Source organism: Panthera onca, chromosome A2, assembly GCF_046562875.1.
Source record: "Panthera onca isolate mPanOnc1 chromosome A2, mPanOnc1 haplotype 2, whole genome shotgun sequence".
Taxonomy (NCBI): Eukaryota; Metazoa; Chordata; class Mammalia; order Carnivora; family Felidae; genus Panthera; species Panthera onca.
The window spans coordinates 92,484,417-92,497,837 of NC_138340.1; the positions used below are offsets into that span (position 1 = coordinate 92,484,417).

The 13,421-nt window shown below is 35.2% G+C and overlaps 2 protein-coding genes across 2 annotated transcripts in view; one reads left to right on the top strand and one right to left on the bottom strand.

Moving 5' to 3' along the window:
• Window positions 1-13,421, top strand: part of ZNF804B (zinc finger protein 804B) — a 506,862-nt gene that overhangs the window by 22,234 nt on the left and 471,207 nt on the right. The window lies entirely within an intron of this gene.
• On the bottom strand, window positions 6,495-8,317 carry TEX47 (testis expressed 47). The gene is made up of 2 exons (XM_060632428.3): window positions 8,163-8,317; window positions 6,495-7,523 (listed from the first exon to the last, which is right to left on the bottom strand). The coding sequence occupies exon 2, from the start codon at window positions 7,329-7,331 to the stop codon at window positions 6,570-6,572; it is 762 nt and encodes a 253-aa protein (XP_060488411.1). The 5' UTR covers window positions 7,332-7,523; window positions 8,163-8,317; the 3' UTR covers window positions 6,495-6,569.

A 13,421-nucleotide genomic window follows, 5' to 3' on the forward strand; every position in this document is an offset into this window, starting at 1 on the left:
ACAAGTCATTTCAATATAATGCCAAAAGACACCTTTTTACCTACATTTTTATTGCAAATGGAATAAATAGTATGCCAATGAATTTGGAAGGGCCCTATGGAGGCTTTATATGTTTGTGCCCTTAACACATGACTGTACATATCAATAAATGACAATGGCATGGCATTGAATAAATTTATGTGGGAATCAATAAATGATTATTAGTATTTCGAATGAGCTTTATTTGACTAAGGGAAGGAATTAAGCTCACTAAGAGCTGCTGGTTTTATATTTGGCTCAACTGAATGCAGATATGATATTAAGGGGAGCCATGGCAGTGAATATCAGACTCAGGATAATCTTTGGGGCAGTTGCTCTTTTAGATTGATTTATTTTAACTTATCAAACTGTTTAACTTTCCTGGAAGTTACTTGCTCTTATCAGAAGATGCATATTAGTACTTAGCCATTGCAACAAAGTATGAGATTTAATATGAAACACATTCTCTATACATCACCGAAAGATATTAATAGTTGAAGAATCAAACAAAAGTGATTCCAACCTGATGTAACTGTAATATATCAGTAATTGAAAGCACATTTTCCTTTACAAACTCTATACTCCTTATATATTTCCTACCTCGGGAATGGAACCGTCTTGTGGTAAAAACTAGAAACCTAAAATAGTTGACACTTTTCACTCCCTCATAACCTATGTTTATTTACCTCCTGATTATCTCTCAAACTGGTCCCTTTAGATCCATCTCCATAGTCATTAATCTGGTGGGAACTATTATCATCCCCTCCCAGAAGACCTGTAACCCCTTCCTAAGAAGGCTGTCTGTCAACATGTCTCCTGCCAGTCCATTCTTCACTCAGCAGCCAAACCGGTCTGATTATGCCCTGCTGAAAATCTTCAATGGCTTCCCATCAACCTTAAAGTAAAATGTTCCACTCTTCACAGTTTCTTCTGACTTCATAAGTGCTACCAAACTTGCTATTTAGATGTCATAATCCTGTATATAGATTTCTGGCTTGTCAGTTTCCCATTCATCCTTGCACTAAAATGGATACATCCAGGATGGAATTTTTAAAGGAAAATGTGGGTATTGTCCATGGGTACTCTCTGATAAGGTAGATTCATTCATTCATTCATTCACACATTAGGCTTCAGATTTTTAATAAAAACATCTTAATATTTTCCTCCTAGTGATCTAAAACAAGAAGTCTTTCTTTTCAGACACATTTTTGCTTAACAGTTCAAGGGCTTCAGGGACTTGTTTATAATGCTCAGAGATGCTACGATGTAGATGAACAGAGAACCCAGAAGGAACAAATTACTTGTTCAGGGCCACATTATGAGTTGGCAATGGAGTGCATAACAAAGGTAAGTCTTCTCATTACAATGTTCTTTTCATTTTGTCATTTTGATATTGGCTGGAATATACTCATGAATTGCCACTGTGTAGGATAGAAAGTGAAGAATCAATGAATCAAAATATTACAAGGTGTGTAGTTTTACCTGTGATAAACCTTGTTGTAGTCTATTACACTTGTTTTCAAAAAGTAAAGTCTGGTATAAACTGAGTCTAGTATAAACAAGAGAGAGAGAGACAGAAAGAAGGTGAGACATGAGTGAGAGATTTCCCCTGGGAGGTCATTACACTAGAATGCATTTTGGTAAAATGTAAATATGTTCAATATTCAGACATTTATTTCTCCGTAAATCAAGGCTTTGCATTTAATGCACTGTTTTAGAAACAGGATCTTTAAAAATGGTTAATATTTTAGAGAGAGTTTAGAAATATGAAGTGTATGAATAAAATGGAATCATATTTATACTTTTATAATAACTTAAGAAAATTTAGGTAATAAATATTAGCTTTCTCAAGCATGTATCTCTCAAAGAACAGGTAAGTGTGGCTACTGAAACAAGGCCTCGAAGAACATAAAGAAAACAGCTTTAAAATATGAAATAAAGGTTATATACCTTACTAGTAGCTTGCTCAGATGCTTCAACAGGAAGGAGTATTTTTATTTTTAATCCAATGAATTGGAATGAGTTCCTATTCTTGGCTCAGTGAATAGTAACATATAAATACAAAAGTTCCACTGAATCACTTCCAGAAGGTATTCTTAGTCCAAGTTTACAATGAGGGTTTCTCGAGTTTGCCAGGCTTCACAGAGGAAATATAATTTGATCAATAAGCAGAATTTTGCTAAGAGAAGTAAAGAAAGAAGATGAAGACAGAGAGGTGGAATATTGGGAATCCAAGCTTTGCAGATCATGATAGAATTTTGCATTTTATCCTGGAGGTGAAATGGAAGTCATTGAAGAATTTTGATTGGAGGAATGACATTTATTGAATGCTTACTACATGCACAATTATTATACCATTATTTCATGCAACATACCCCTAATCAATCTTATAATGTAGGTACTGTTATCACACTCATTTTATAGGTGAGGAGTCTGAGGTGTTGAAAGGTGAAGCAGCAAATTACAGCGCTTCAAGTTCTGGAGCTAGTTCAACACAGCAATTTGATACCAGAGGTGGCTCTCTTAAATTTGTGCTACGCTTCTTTTAACATTGATGGAAATATTATATGGACTAGCAAGAGAAAGAGGAGGAAGAGGAGACTGGAGTGAGGGAGATCCCAAAGGAGAGCCCAAAGACAAGGCCAGACACTAGAAATACTTTCTGTGGAAAGAGGGTGGGTGGGGCTTGCACTGATTGGCTGTCACTGATGAAAAGGAGGAAGGGTAATTAGGCTGAAGTTCAAGTTTCTGACTTGGCAACTGTGTGGAGAGTCGTCCATTTTATAGCAACAGAGAGTGCAGCTGGGGGAGGGAAATCAAAGGAAGTGTGGTGGCAGGGAAGGATGCATTCCATCTAGAGCTTATGGAGATAGAGACGCCTGTGGAAAGGCAGTGGGACATCTGGAGAAGGCAGTATGTGAGTGAGGGCTGGAGCACAGGAAGGGTAATGTGCAGCAGTGAAGAGACCACTCAGAATTAAATCCAGACCCCCTAAACTAACTGTGACCACAGCTAATTATGTAAATTAGTGAAGTGGAAATAGGACACTGTGTTATCAATTCTTGCTTTCACTGCGTGCAAACGCTTCATGTCTTTGGGTCTCAGAATCTTTATCTGCCAAACAAGTAGAGTAGAGCAGACATTTGAAAATTGCCTTTGAGGGTTCCCTTTATATTTTCTGAACAACTATGTGCTGTTTATTGCTTAAATCCCATCAGCAGGTAATCTGGAAATTTACATAATTGGCCACAAGGGGGAGAACTCTAATTCTATATTAAGTCATTTTCTCCACTGTGAAATAATCTCAGAGTTGGTGATGGGCTGTCTCATTTCTACTTCCTCATGGAAGTTGGGGGAATTCTGAATTGAATTGTGGGAATAACTGAATTGAAATGTGGTTTTGTGTCACTAAAGTTACGATAAAGTCCCTGAATGTAAAAATCTATTTGTATCAAACAATAATTCTCCATGAAGGAATCCAGATGCCTCTTTAATTAAAATGAAGACAGTAAAAATTTTAAATTCACCCTGGGAGGATTTTTCCTTCCAAATAACATTATTTTAGTTAACCTTCATGAAAACTATAACCTTCCCGAAAGCCCTTGGTTACTCTGAAACGAACATAAGAGCATTGGCATGTCTGTTTACTGTAAAGATATCCATATCAAAATAAAAGAATTAGAATGGCACAGGCCACACCAGTTTAAATGTCACATGCTTATTGAATATATATATATATATACACACACATATATATAGTATGTCCTATGTTCGTTGTTATAAGAACATTGAATGCTACATGCTCAGTATTAAGATACTCATTTTCTGTTTCGGTTAACTTCTTTCTGTACTCTAGTTTTATGGAAAATTTTACTGTAATGAAACCATAACTCTCATTGGACTGAGAATTACCTTATGAGTTGTCCTAAAGTTTAATAAGTCACATTTTTTTACTTGGTCAAATTAAATTACATTCATAAGGTCTGAATATTTCAGCATTTTATCAAATATACCCAAACATATAGTACATGGGTGTCTTCCTTTTAAAGACGTGATATCAGTGAGCTATATAGGAATCTCAATAATGCAACAGTTACTGAAAACATATTTGTGTTCTCCCTTATAGACAGTGTCACGTTCTTTTAATAGGTTTCATGATAGCAGATTTGAGAGTGAGTGCAATATTTAAAAAAAAAGTTTTTATGAATGAAGACTGAATATTAAGGTCACCAGTCAAGTTGGAGTATATGTTATTTGGGAATCAAAAAACTAGAGGTAGCTAAACTATTTACACTCCCTTTGATTTATAAACCTTCTTAATTCATCTGTCACTTAAAAGTCACTAAATGTTTTCAGCAGTGATGTTGTGACAGAAATAAGTTATAAGCCCTCCTGATGTGGCTATTACTAGGATGGATAACTTTCATTCGAATAAATTCATTCTGGTGTGCTCACTAAAAAAGATAAATAAGTATATAAGTAATTTATTTAACTTGCTTTGTGCTTATTTTCCAGTTACTTTCATGATTGACACTTTAAATCCTTTAAATGTAAAATAACAGTATACTAAGTAAATTAATAGTATTACCACTGAGATAGTTTCTATAACTTCCTCTAAAAATGACTCAGATTTTTAATGTCTTTGTCTTAATAAATTAATTTTCGCTTGATATTTTTCATATCAGAAAGTATTATTGACCAATAAAAGTGAAATACGTAACTTTATTTGTAAACTGGTCTTCTATTCACTTTAAACTTTAAACAAGTACTCTTCCCAAACAAGCATAATTTACCTTGCTGAAGGAATTCTGCCTGATCCAATGAACATTTAGGGCTCATTTTCTCCTTCCTGTTTCTGCTTATTCTCTGTTCTCATCTGCCCTCCCCAACCTCTCCTCACATCCACAAGCCTAGACCACGGCTTACTTCTTTACCAAGTTTTTTCTCTATGTTTTTGTTTTTGTTTGTTTGTTTTGTTTTGTTTTGGCCTGGAGAACATTTACTTCTGTCTCCACTCATTTTGTTGCTGAACACTTGCTCTCAATGAGTGGATGCTTGGGTCTTTTTCACATTTCAAAGAGTAAGTAGCACATTGCTGACAAATATTAGGTGTTTAATATTTACTAAACTGATAAAATGCTTGTATGTTATTAATCTTTCTTAACCAGAAGAATTACTTCACATTTTATCTAGAATGTACCCTTTCAGTTACTAAATTTAAATGAACAGAACTTCGAGTTCGGCTAACGGTGAAAAATGCCATTCTGTGTCTAAATCTATATTACAGAATTTAAAAATAGAAAGTCTTTCCTGAATTTTGATTCTTACATGGAACAAGTGATGACAAATTATCTGCATATGACAAATCTGAGGTGTATTTGGAGATTGCTCTTTTTCCCTTGAAGAAGCTGAAGATCAAATAATAAAAAAGTGAAATGATGCAACCATATTTCTTCTACTAAATCCAAAGCCTGTTTCATGAGACATTGAAATAATTTTGGATAGATATCACTGAAGTTGTCAAGATATTGATGTTAATTGTTTAAACAAACTACAAAATTTTAAATATTCAAAAAAGCATTAATCCTGGGTGAGGGAAGGGAGAGAGCAACTTAAAATAGGTCATATAGAAACTACATATCATTAATTGCCTTATAGGACATAAATTGGAAAAAAAATCATTTGTGTATCTTATGTGGAATCATAAGTGTTTTGCAAGTGGGCAAGAATCATGCATTCTGTGCACCCTGCCATATCCCTAACATCTGGCAAATGTCTGTCACATGAAGGGTGTTCAAAAAATGATTTTGCATGAAAGATGTAGTGCCTTCTGACAATGTATTTTCTGGTTGTTTCAAAAAGCTACTGTGTTCTTCAGTTTTTGTTGTTGTTCAGCTTTGTAATGGCCTCAATATTCTTGATTAGACAATTCAGAATATGTGAACTTTGGAACTATTTTCAAAGTTTAGACTTTGTTTTCTGAGTTCAGTAATAATATAGAGATTATTCCTTTAAGGCTTTTACTACTAACTAAAATAATGATCATATCATATCATACCATATTTACTTTTACACATACTTTCCTCTAAATGTACATTGCAAGCAACTCAATGATGGTATTTCCCCCCTAAATTTTATATTCCAAGAACAAAATTGTTTTTCCTGAAATTTGATTCTGGGTGGTGCAGCTTCTCATTGACTGTTGAAAGAATGAATGAGAATATGAATCTGAATGTATCCTTTATTGTCTATACTTCTTTTTAAAAAATTGTCATTTCATCAAGATGATGTTAAATTTTGAGCAATCCTTAACTTATTAAACCTCATCCACTTATTAAAACAATGTGTTGAACTTGCTATCAGAATAAATGTATATTTTCAAGTTTAGCTCAACATACTCTGTAAAGATTCATGTATTACCTTTGTGTATATTGTGGCGTATGGTCCTTTCTTTTTTAAAAAGAAGAGTCCCCTCAGAAGTGTTTTCTTTTTATTTAAGTAGCATCAATTCCTTGAGAGATTGGACCACATTAACCACATCTCTCTCAATCCTAGAAATGGGAAGGAGCAGGCCATACCACCTCAGAATCCAAAGTGATATGTATGGGTTTATTATACATGTTTAGGAAAGCTTCTGGATCCATGAATTCTTCAGATTTGTACAAGTACTTTATTATTTGTTCTGGGATGAGCAATTCAGGTGCTAGTTGGTGCAAGTTATCCCCTGGTCCTTTAGCACTCACTTTCACAGTCTTTAAAAGGTGAATTGCCAGTTTGTGAGTCTGGGTGAGAAACTCGGTGATGACCTCTTCTAGGGACTGTGTCTGTGTGACATCATCGAGATACATGACTGGAGCTTTTATTTCTGATACATGCCATTGCATGAAGAGTCTTGTCGGGATGTTATGGGACACAACTATAATTTTCATCCCTTGGATAAAAAATTCTGTATCATTCTTTTTCTGGTCAAGATGATCTAAAAGAATTTGGTAAAGCGTATCACTGGAGGACTCAAGGATATGCAGAATAGAAGTAGGATAGATGAGCAAAAACCCTGTCACTGCTTCTCCTATGTGAAGTTTTAAAGTTGACTGAAGCACTTGTTCATAGTAGTCAGCAATATTTTTTTTTTCTGTGTTTGCTGTTATCTTGGCCACAAGAAACATCCTATGAAGAAGGAATTTCTTGAGCTGTAGTCTTTGCTTCTCTTCCTGAAGATGCAAGTAATTGCCACGTGGAACTTGGGGCATTAGAACAGATTCCACTGGAAAAGTCCTTTTGCTGGTCTTTTGGGCATGGCCTGAGAAGGACATGATGGGTCTTATTTTTCTAGATGGTTCCAGTTTTTAGCTTATCACAATGTTTACATTATCAGGATACCTCTTCAGTGATGAATTTTTTTTTTATTTCTTCTGACCAAACAAATAAACAAATAAAGTTTCCCCTATTTGTCAAATGCTAATGTATAGCAAAATCCCTTCCCAGTGTTATCAACAATACTGTCTCTGAAATAAAACAGAATGTTAAAACAAGATTCAAATTATATATATATTTTTTAAGTTTATAATGAAATAACTAACATTCACATTGTAGGGAAAAACCCTCTAATACACTGAGGAGTGGGGAGAAGAAAGAACCTACTTTAGAGTAAGTTAAACTCTGTTTTTGTTTGCATTACTATTTTCTCCTTCAATTTATAGTGCATTTTTTCTCAGCCCCCATTCTTGAATCACACATACATACACACACATGAATACACACATACATATACACAAGCTGCTGACAGTCACTGACCATAGCATCGGCATCACATTAAAATTTCATATATGTAATGATAATTATAGATTGTCCTTAATTTTTCAAATTTTTAAAAAGTGGTATTTTATGGTAATTTCCCAATTTCTTCTATAAATTTAACTGGTCAGTGAAATTTAAAAAAATCTGGGAAATTCTTAAACCTTAATTTCTTAATCTTTACTCAGTATACTAAAAGTTAATACTATTGCTTGTATAATAACAGTAAATTTTTGAAGTAGTTTTGATTTTTTTTTTACTCTAAAAAACATCAGAAATGGCTCTTTTTCCTTCTTTTTGTTGTTGTTGTTGTGGATATCAAATAATAACTTGTGTTACTTTTAACTTACTCTTCTCCCAAATCTCTTTTTCTTCCCTCCAGGTCATCTTAACATTTCTTTCCTTTTTCAAGTGCTTCTTGCTTTTACTTGCCCCCGAGGTCCTACTTGTCCTCCATCACTTTTCCAACTGCCAGTGTCTTGGGTGCTCCCAGCTGTTCGTATGTTCTATTCTCGTTTCCATGGTGCTTTAGTGAGTCAGGACGTCAGTGGTGTTAAAGGGCCAGAGCACACTGGCAAGTACCATTTCTTAATTTAATGATGTTATCTCAACAGACACCTCAACATCACAGTGAGGAAATGAGGGCTTCTTTTCTGGAAATGGCTTATTCTTAGCCAGGTGCCTATGGTAGTCAGACAGATGGCGGACCTGAACATCTTCCTAGACATATTCTTGTCTTTTCTTTTCACTTTTTGTCGACAATTTCTGGAAGAGAAAACTAAAGCATGGAGTAGTTATATACTTTGCACACAATTCAAACATGCTTTAAAGCAACCTCCCTACTCTATTTATGCACTAATTAAGTAAGAACGCATGTCGGATTCTGTATAATGGTGACTGCTTTAAGAAAATTCTTCTATAAGGTATTAATGTAGTGTAAATTTGTTAGTTTTTATAATAAAAAATAATAATACCATATATTAAAACTGTATTCATTGGGGCTTTAACCATAATTTTAAAACAAGGTTAGAAAACACCCTTATTCAATTTTTAAAAAGCAAACCTTAGAGTATTTTTCCCCCTAAGGTTTCTGTTATCCAAACTTACGATCTGTTTTTAATGACATACAGTAATAAGAGGTGACTTCATAATTCTTTAACTGTGTGGTACATAAAAACTAATTCTTTACAGGGTCCATTTCATTGCTTCCTGAAATGATACAGTCTTTCCCAAGGCACATGGGAAACTTGTCACTGTTCACTCCAGGGCTTGTTTTCAGGCTCATCATTCCTACTACTTTGTAGAATGTGATTGTGTTCACCACAACCTCCTTTATGGCCTTCTCTCCTCCCTTGGTTTCTATGACTCTGGACCTGCCTTAATTTCTTGCCAAATCTCTGTTTGTGGGGTTGCTCAGTTCCTTCTCACACTCAGCTCTGGGAAAAGCTGAGGCTCTGTGTTCATCCGTGCCCAAGTAGCTTAGCACCATCTTTTGTGAGGGCAGATGAGTGGTCCTCAATGTCATTCTTGCCTCCAAATTTAATGATCGACATTGCTGATTGACCATGGAGCCTTTCCTGCTCAGTCCAGCCATGGACTTGGACTCCTTCTCAATATAAGTTTCAAGGCAGATACAGTTAGTTTGTTGGGGTTGAGAAAGAAGAAAACAATGGAATTTCCATTGCAGTAATTTTTCTGTACAGAGAACTCCTAAATTGTAATCCTATTTACAACTCTTATCTTTGGATGTAGTGCTAACCTTTTAGACTTAAAATGCCAACATTTTTTATTATTATTCTCTGGATATTTCCTTTTACAAATATATGTGTCTCAGTTTACAATTTTCTCTCATCTCCAAGGCCAACATCCTAGATCTTATCTCTTCATGTTTCCTAAAAATTATCCCCCAACTCTATTCTGTTATTAAGTCTGTTTACTTTTTACTTTGAAATGTATCATAGGTTGTTGATTTCTCTGTAATCCTTGCTCTTTATTTGGATTTTAATAAGAATCTCCCACCCTCAGTATTTTCCACCTCACCTATTCAGCTAAGAACATGAAACTCTAAGACCTCATGACACATCTGCTTCCTAAAGCTCAGGAACTACTTTTTTTTTTTAATAAAGTCTTTCCTGTTTACTTCCCTCCATAGAATGCTAGCAGAGGGCAATTCTATACATTTCTAAGTTTTGTGTGGTTCAACAGAACACATTTAGAATCAGTAGTTTTTACCACCAGAGATAATAAATAGCTTGGCATATATTTTCCCAATGTATTTTTCCATTTCTTGATGCATGTTTAGTTGCTGGGTTGTTGCTTGCACATTTTAGTTTCATTGTCACATCACAGTTAAAGGCAACTTACTTTGTTTTCTTGCCTTTCATCAATCATACTCTTAAGTGTCAAGAGTAAAGTTTTGAGAAGATAGGAATAGAAGCAACACACAGTGTGGGCAATTTTGTATGGGCTGGTTGTATGTAATTATACTTGATAATTGTACAAGCTCTGTGTGACGGACACTTGGCATTTGAATTCTCAGATGCCGCAGTAATTGTATTCCATCGATTAAAGGCCAGTTATTTATCTTCAGGTGGCAAGTCAAGCAGAAGAGCTCCTCTGTCTGTCCAATGGGATAAGACATTGGTGTTTGTTTTCCCAGAGTGGTCTGTTAGAATAGATATCTAAGTTCAAACAACCGACAAGTAGCAGAACCTGAATGGAAACTGATAATGCTGAGGAGTCCTCTTTCAGATTTTCTACTATCCACTCTTATTATCCAGCCCATCTCACAGAAGTACACAGCGTGTATTTGTTACTCATGTCAAGCATGCACATTAATATTTACTATATACTTTATGCTCTGGTTTTATTTTCTAGAACCACGTGTTTCTGAAAAACAGACTCCCAGGATCCTTTATCTTTGTGAGACAGAAAGAAAGGATTAGAACAATTAAATACCACTAATTGATTATTTACCATGTGTCCTACACTAGATGCTTTTACACATATTAAGTAATTCAGTCTTCACTACAACCCTATAAGGCAGATAGAAATTTAGCCCACAATTATAGAAGATGAAACTAAAGCATGGGCTATTTAAGTGCTTTACACACAATTCACACATGCTCTCAGCAACCTCCCTGTTCTGTCTACCTAAGCTAAAGAGCAGGAAAATTATTCCCTCTCAGTATCCACGCTCACAGGACCATTCTTTGCTTCTCTATGATGTGACAGTTTTTCTAGAAATGAAGGCTACCTTGTGGTTTGGATAAATGAGATTGAAAACTCTTACCTCATACCTGTAATTCAACAAAATTGATTTACTGTCTTTAATCCCTCATTTATCCCAGGTTTATCTACACGTTTTCTGTGCCAGGTAACATCATGGGCATTGTAAGAAACACAAACATGGAAAACACCTGGTCCCTAATTTTAGGAGTTTAGAGTCCGGTAAGAGGTGTTGAGATCATGAATGACCATTGGGCAGGGGAAGACATAATATATACGGTGTGAATGATGTTCAGTGCTTTAGAAGCACTGAGGTAGAAAGGGTGCCTCTGGTTTTCTGGAAAGCTTAATGAATGAGCTTCTATTGGGCATGGCCTTCCCAGGGGGACAGAACTGGAAAGTGGCTTTGTGAATGTTTCTGGAATTCATTTCTTTCTAATGGGAGGATGTGCATTGACTGACTTGCTTCTTTTCTCTCTGGAATACCAGATCCCACTTTAAACTTTCACCAGTGCTCATATACTAGAGAAACAGAAAACTCTAAATCATTGCCACTAACGTTTTCTGTGTTTTCATATATCTAAATGATTAGCATGAAAATTCATGTTCTAAATAAATGGCTAACAACTGGGGTAGAGCCTTTCACTAAGATCACATGTGTAAACTATTAAGTAGACAATAAAACCCCCACTTGATTTAGCAGAGCAAAAAAGATGTTATCAAATCATGAGAAATTTGAAGATTTATATATAAAAAAAGAAAACTAGATTACCTTCTTCAGCATTGCTTCTCTTTGTCAAAAACATTATGGAGTAGTATTTGGTAATTATTTATCACGGAGAGCACAGGCTAAAAATACTTTGTTATTCAATTCAAACATTTAGCATATATCTACTCTATGTAGAAAAATGCACCAGACGTTGTGGAGATGTCCTTGTAAATCAGATGTTGTATCTACATGTGAAAGAGTCATTTCTATGAGTAGATCTTAAAGTCTACACAATTACGCTTAGTACAGGACTGGCAAGGAGAAATATAATAAGGACATAAACAACAAACACAGAAAGCAAAAAAAATGCTGGAACAATTAAACCTGACTTGAAGAACTAGTATTTAAGTTGGACATGAGAAATGATATGATTTATGTGGGGTGTCGGAGTGGGGTAGGGAAGAGATGGGGATTAAGGAAGATACAGAACAGACTCTATAAGCAAGAAGTATAAAGAGGACATATATTATAGAGCTGGGAAATGTGGCACTTCGGTAAGAAAATGACAGTGGTATTGTGTAACTAGAGTGTAGTTCTCAAGCTATAGAATCTGCAGGTTTGTTAAATTGTAGATTCCTGGTCTCTAACCCTAAAAAGTCAGAGTTAGTACACTTGAAGTGTGGTCCAAAAATTTGCCTTTTTGACAAAAATTCTTCCAGTGTTTCCATTTAAGGAAGAATGGCCTGGCTTGTGGTGATTTAAACACTGGCCGTCTATTAGAATCATCTGGTGGAGAATTAAAGAAGAAGCCAGCTCCTGATTTGTATTTAATTAGTGTGAAAAGGAACTCGAGCATGTGTGTTTGTGAGAGCCTCTCCAGGTGATTCTAAGTATAGCCCCGAGTGAAACGGCTGGTCTAGGTTGGAGGGTGAATGGAAGGGAGACATGAAAAGGAGAAAAAAGAAGTTGCAACTCTTTTGCAGAGGACTTGGATGCCACACTCAGAGGTATGAATTTTACTCTGTGGGTGGTAGGGAATCACTGGGACTTTTTGAGTGCCTATAATCATAACTGTGTTTTAGAAAGTTGCTTGTGAAGTGCAGAGGAATTAGAGATGGGAAATAGTGGAGGCAGCCAGAATACTTTTAAGAATTCTGCAGCTGGCGAATGAGTGCTCTCCTCTTCTGATAGTCAAAGAGTAAATTGGTTTAACTCTTCTCAAAAGTAATATAGTAATATGGATCGTGAGCTTAAAATTTTCATACTCTAATGCCTCTTTTGGGTACATATCATGAATAAAATTATTGACAAACATTTTAATATTTGCAACGATGGTTATTGTAGGAATTTAGAGAGAATTTCGAAAAATTGAATGCATATATTAATTATGCAATACTGTGATGCCCTGAAATAATTTTTGAAGAATATTTTAAATGCACAGAAAACAGTTGCTCTCAAAGTAAATAATATAATATGCTAAGTTGCATATAACATGTGATCCCCATTTTATTTTAAAAAAGACAACACAGAGAGAAATCTAACCAAATGTTAAAAATGGTGGAATTTGATGGCGATATTTGTTTTGCATTTAAAAAATTTCTCTAAGAATGTCTACATTACTATTCTATTAAAAAAATAACATTAAAAAACCCAATAGGCTGTGGTACTGGTT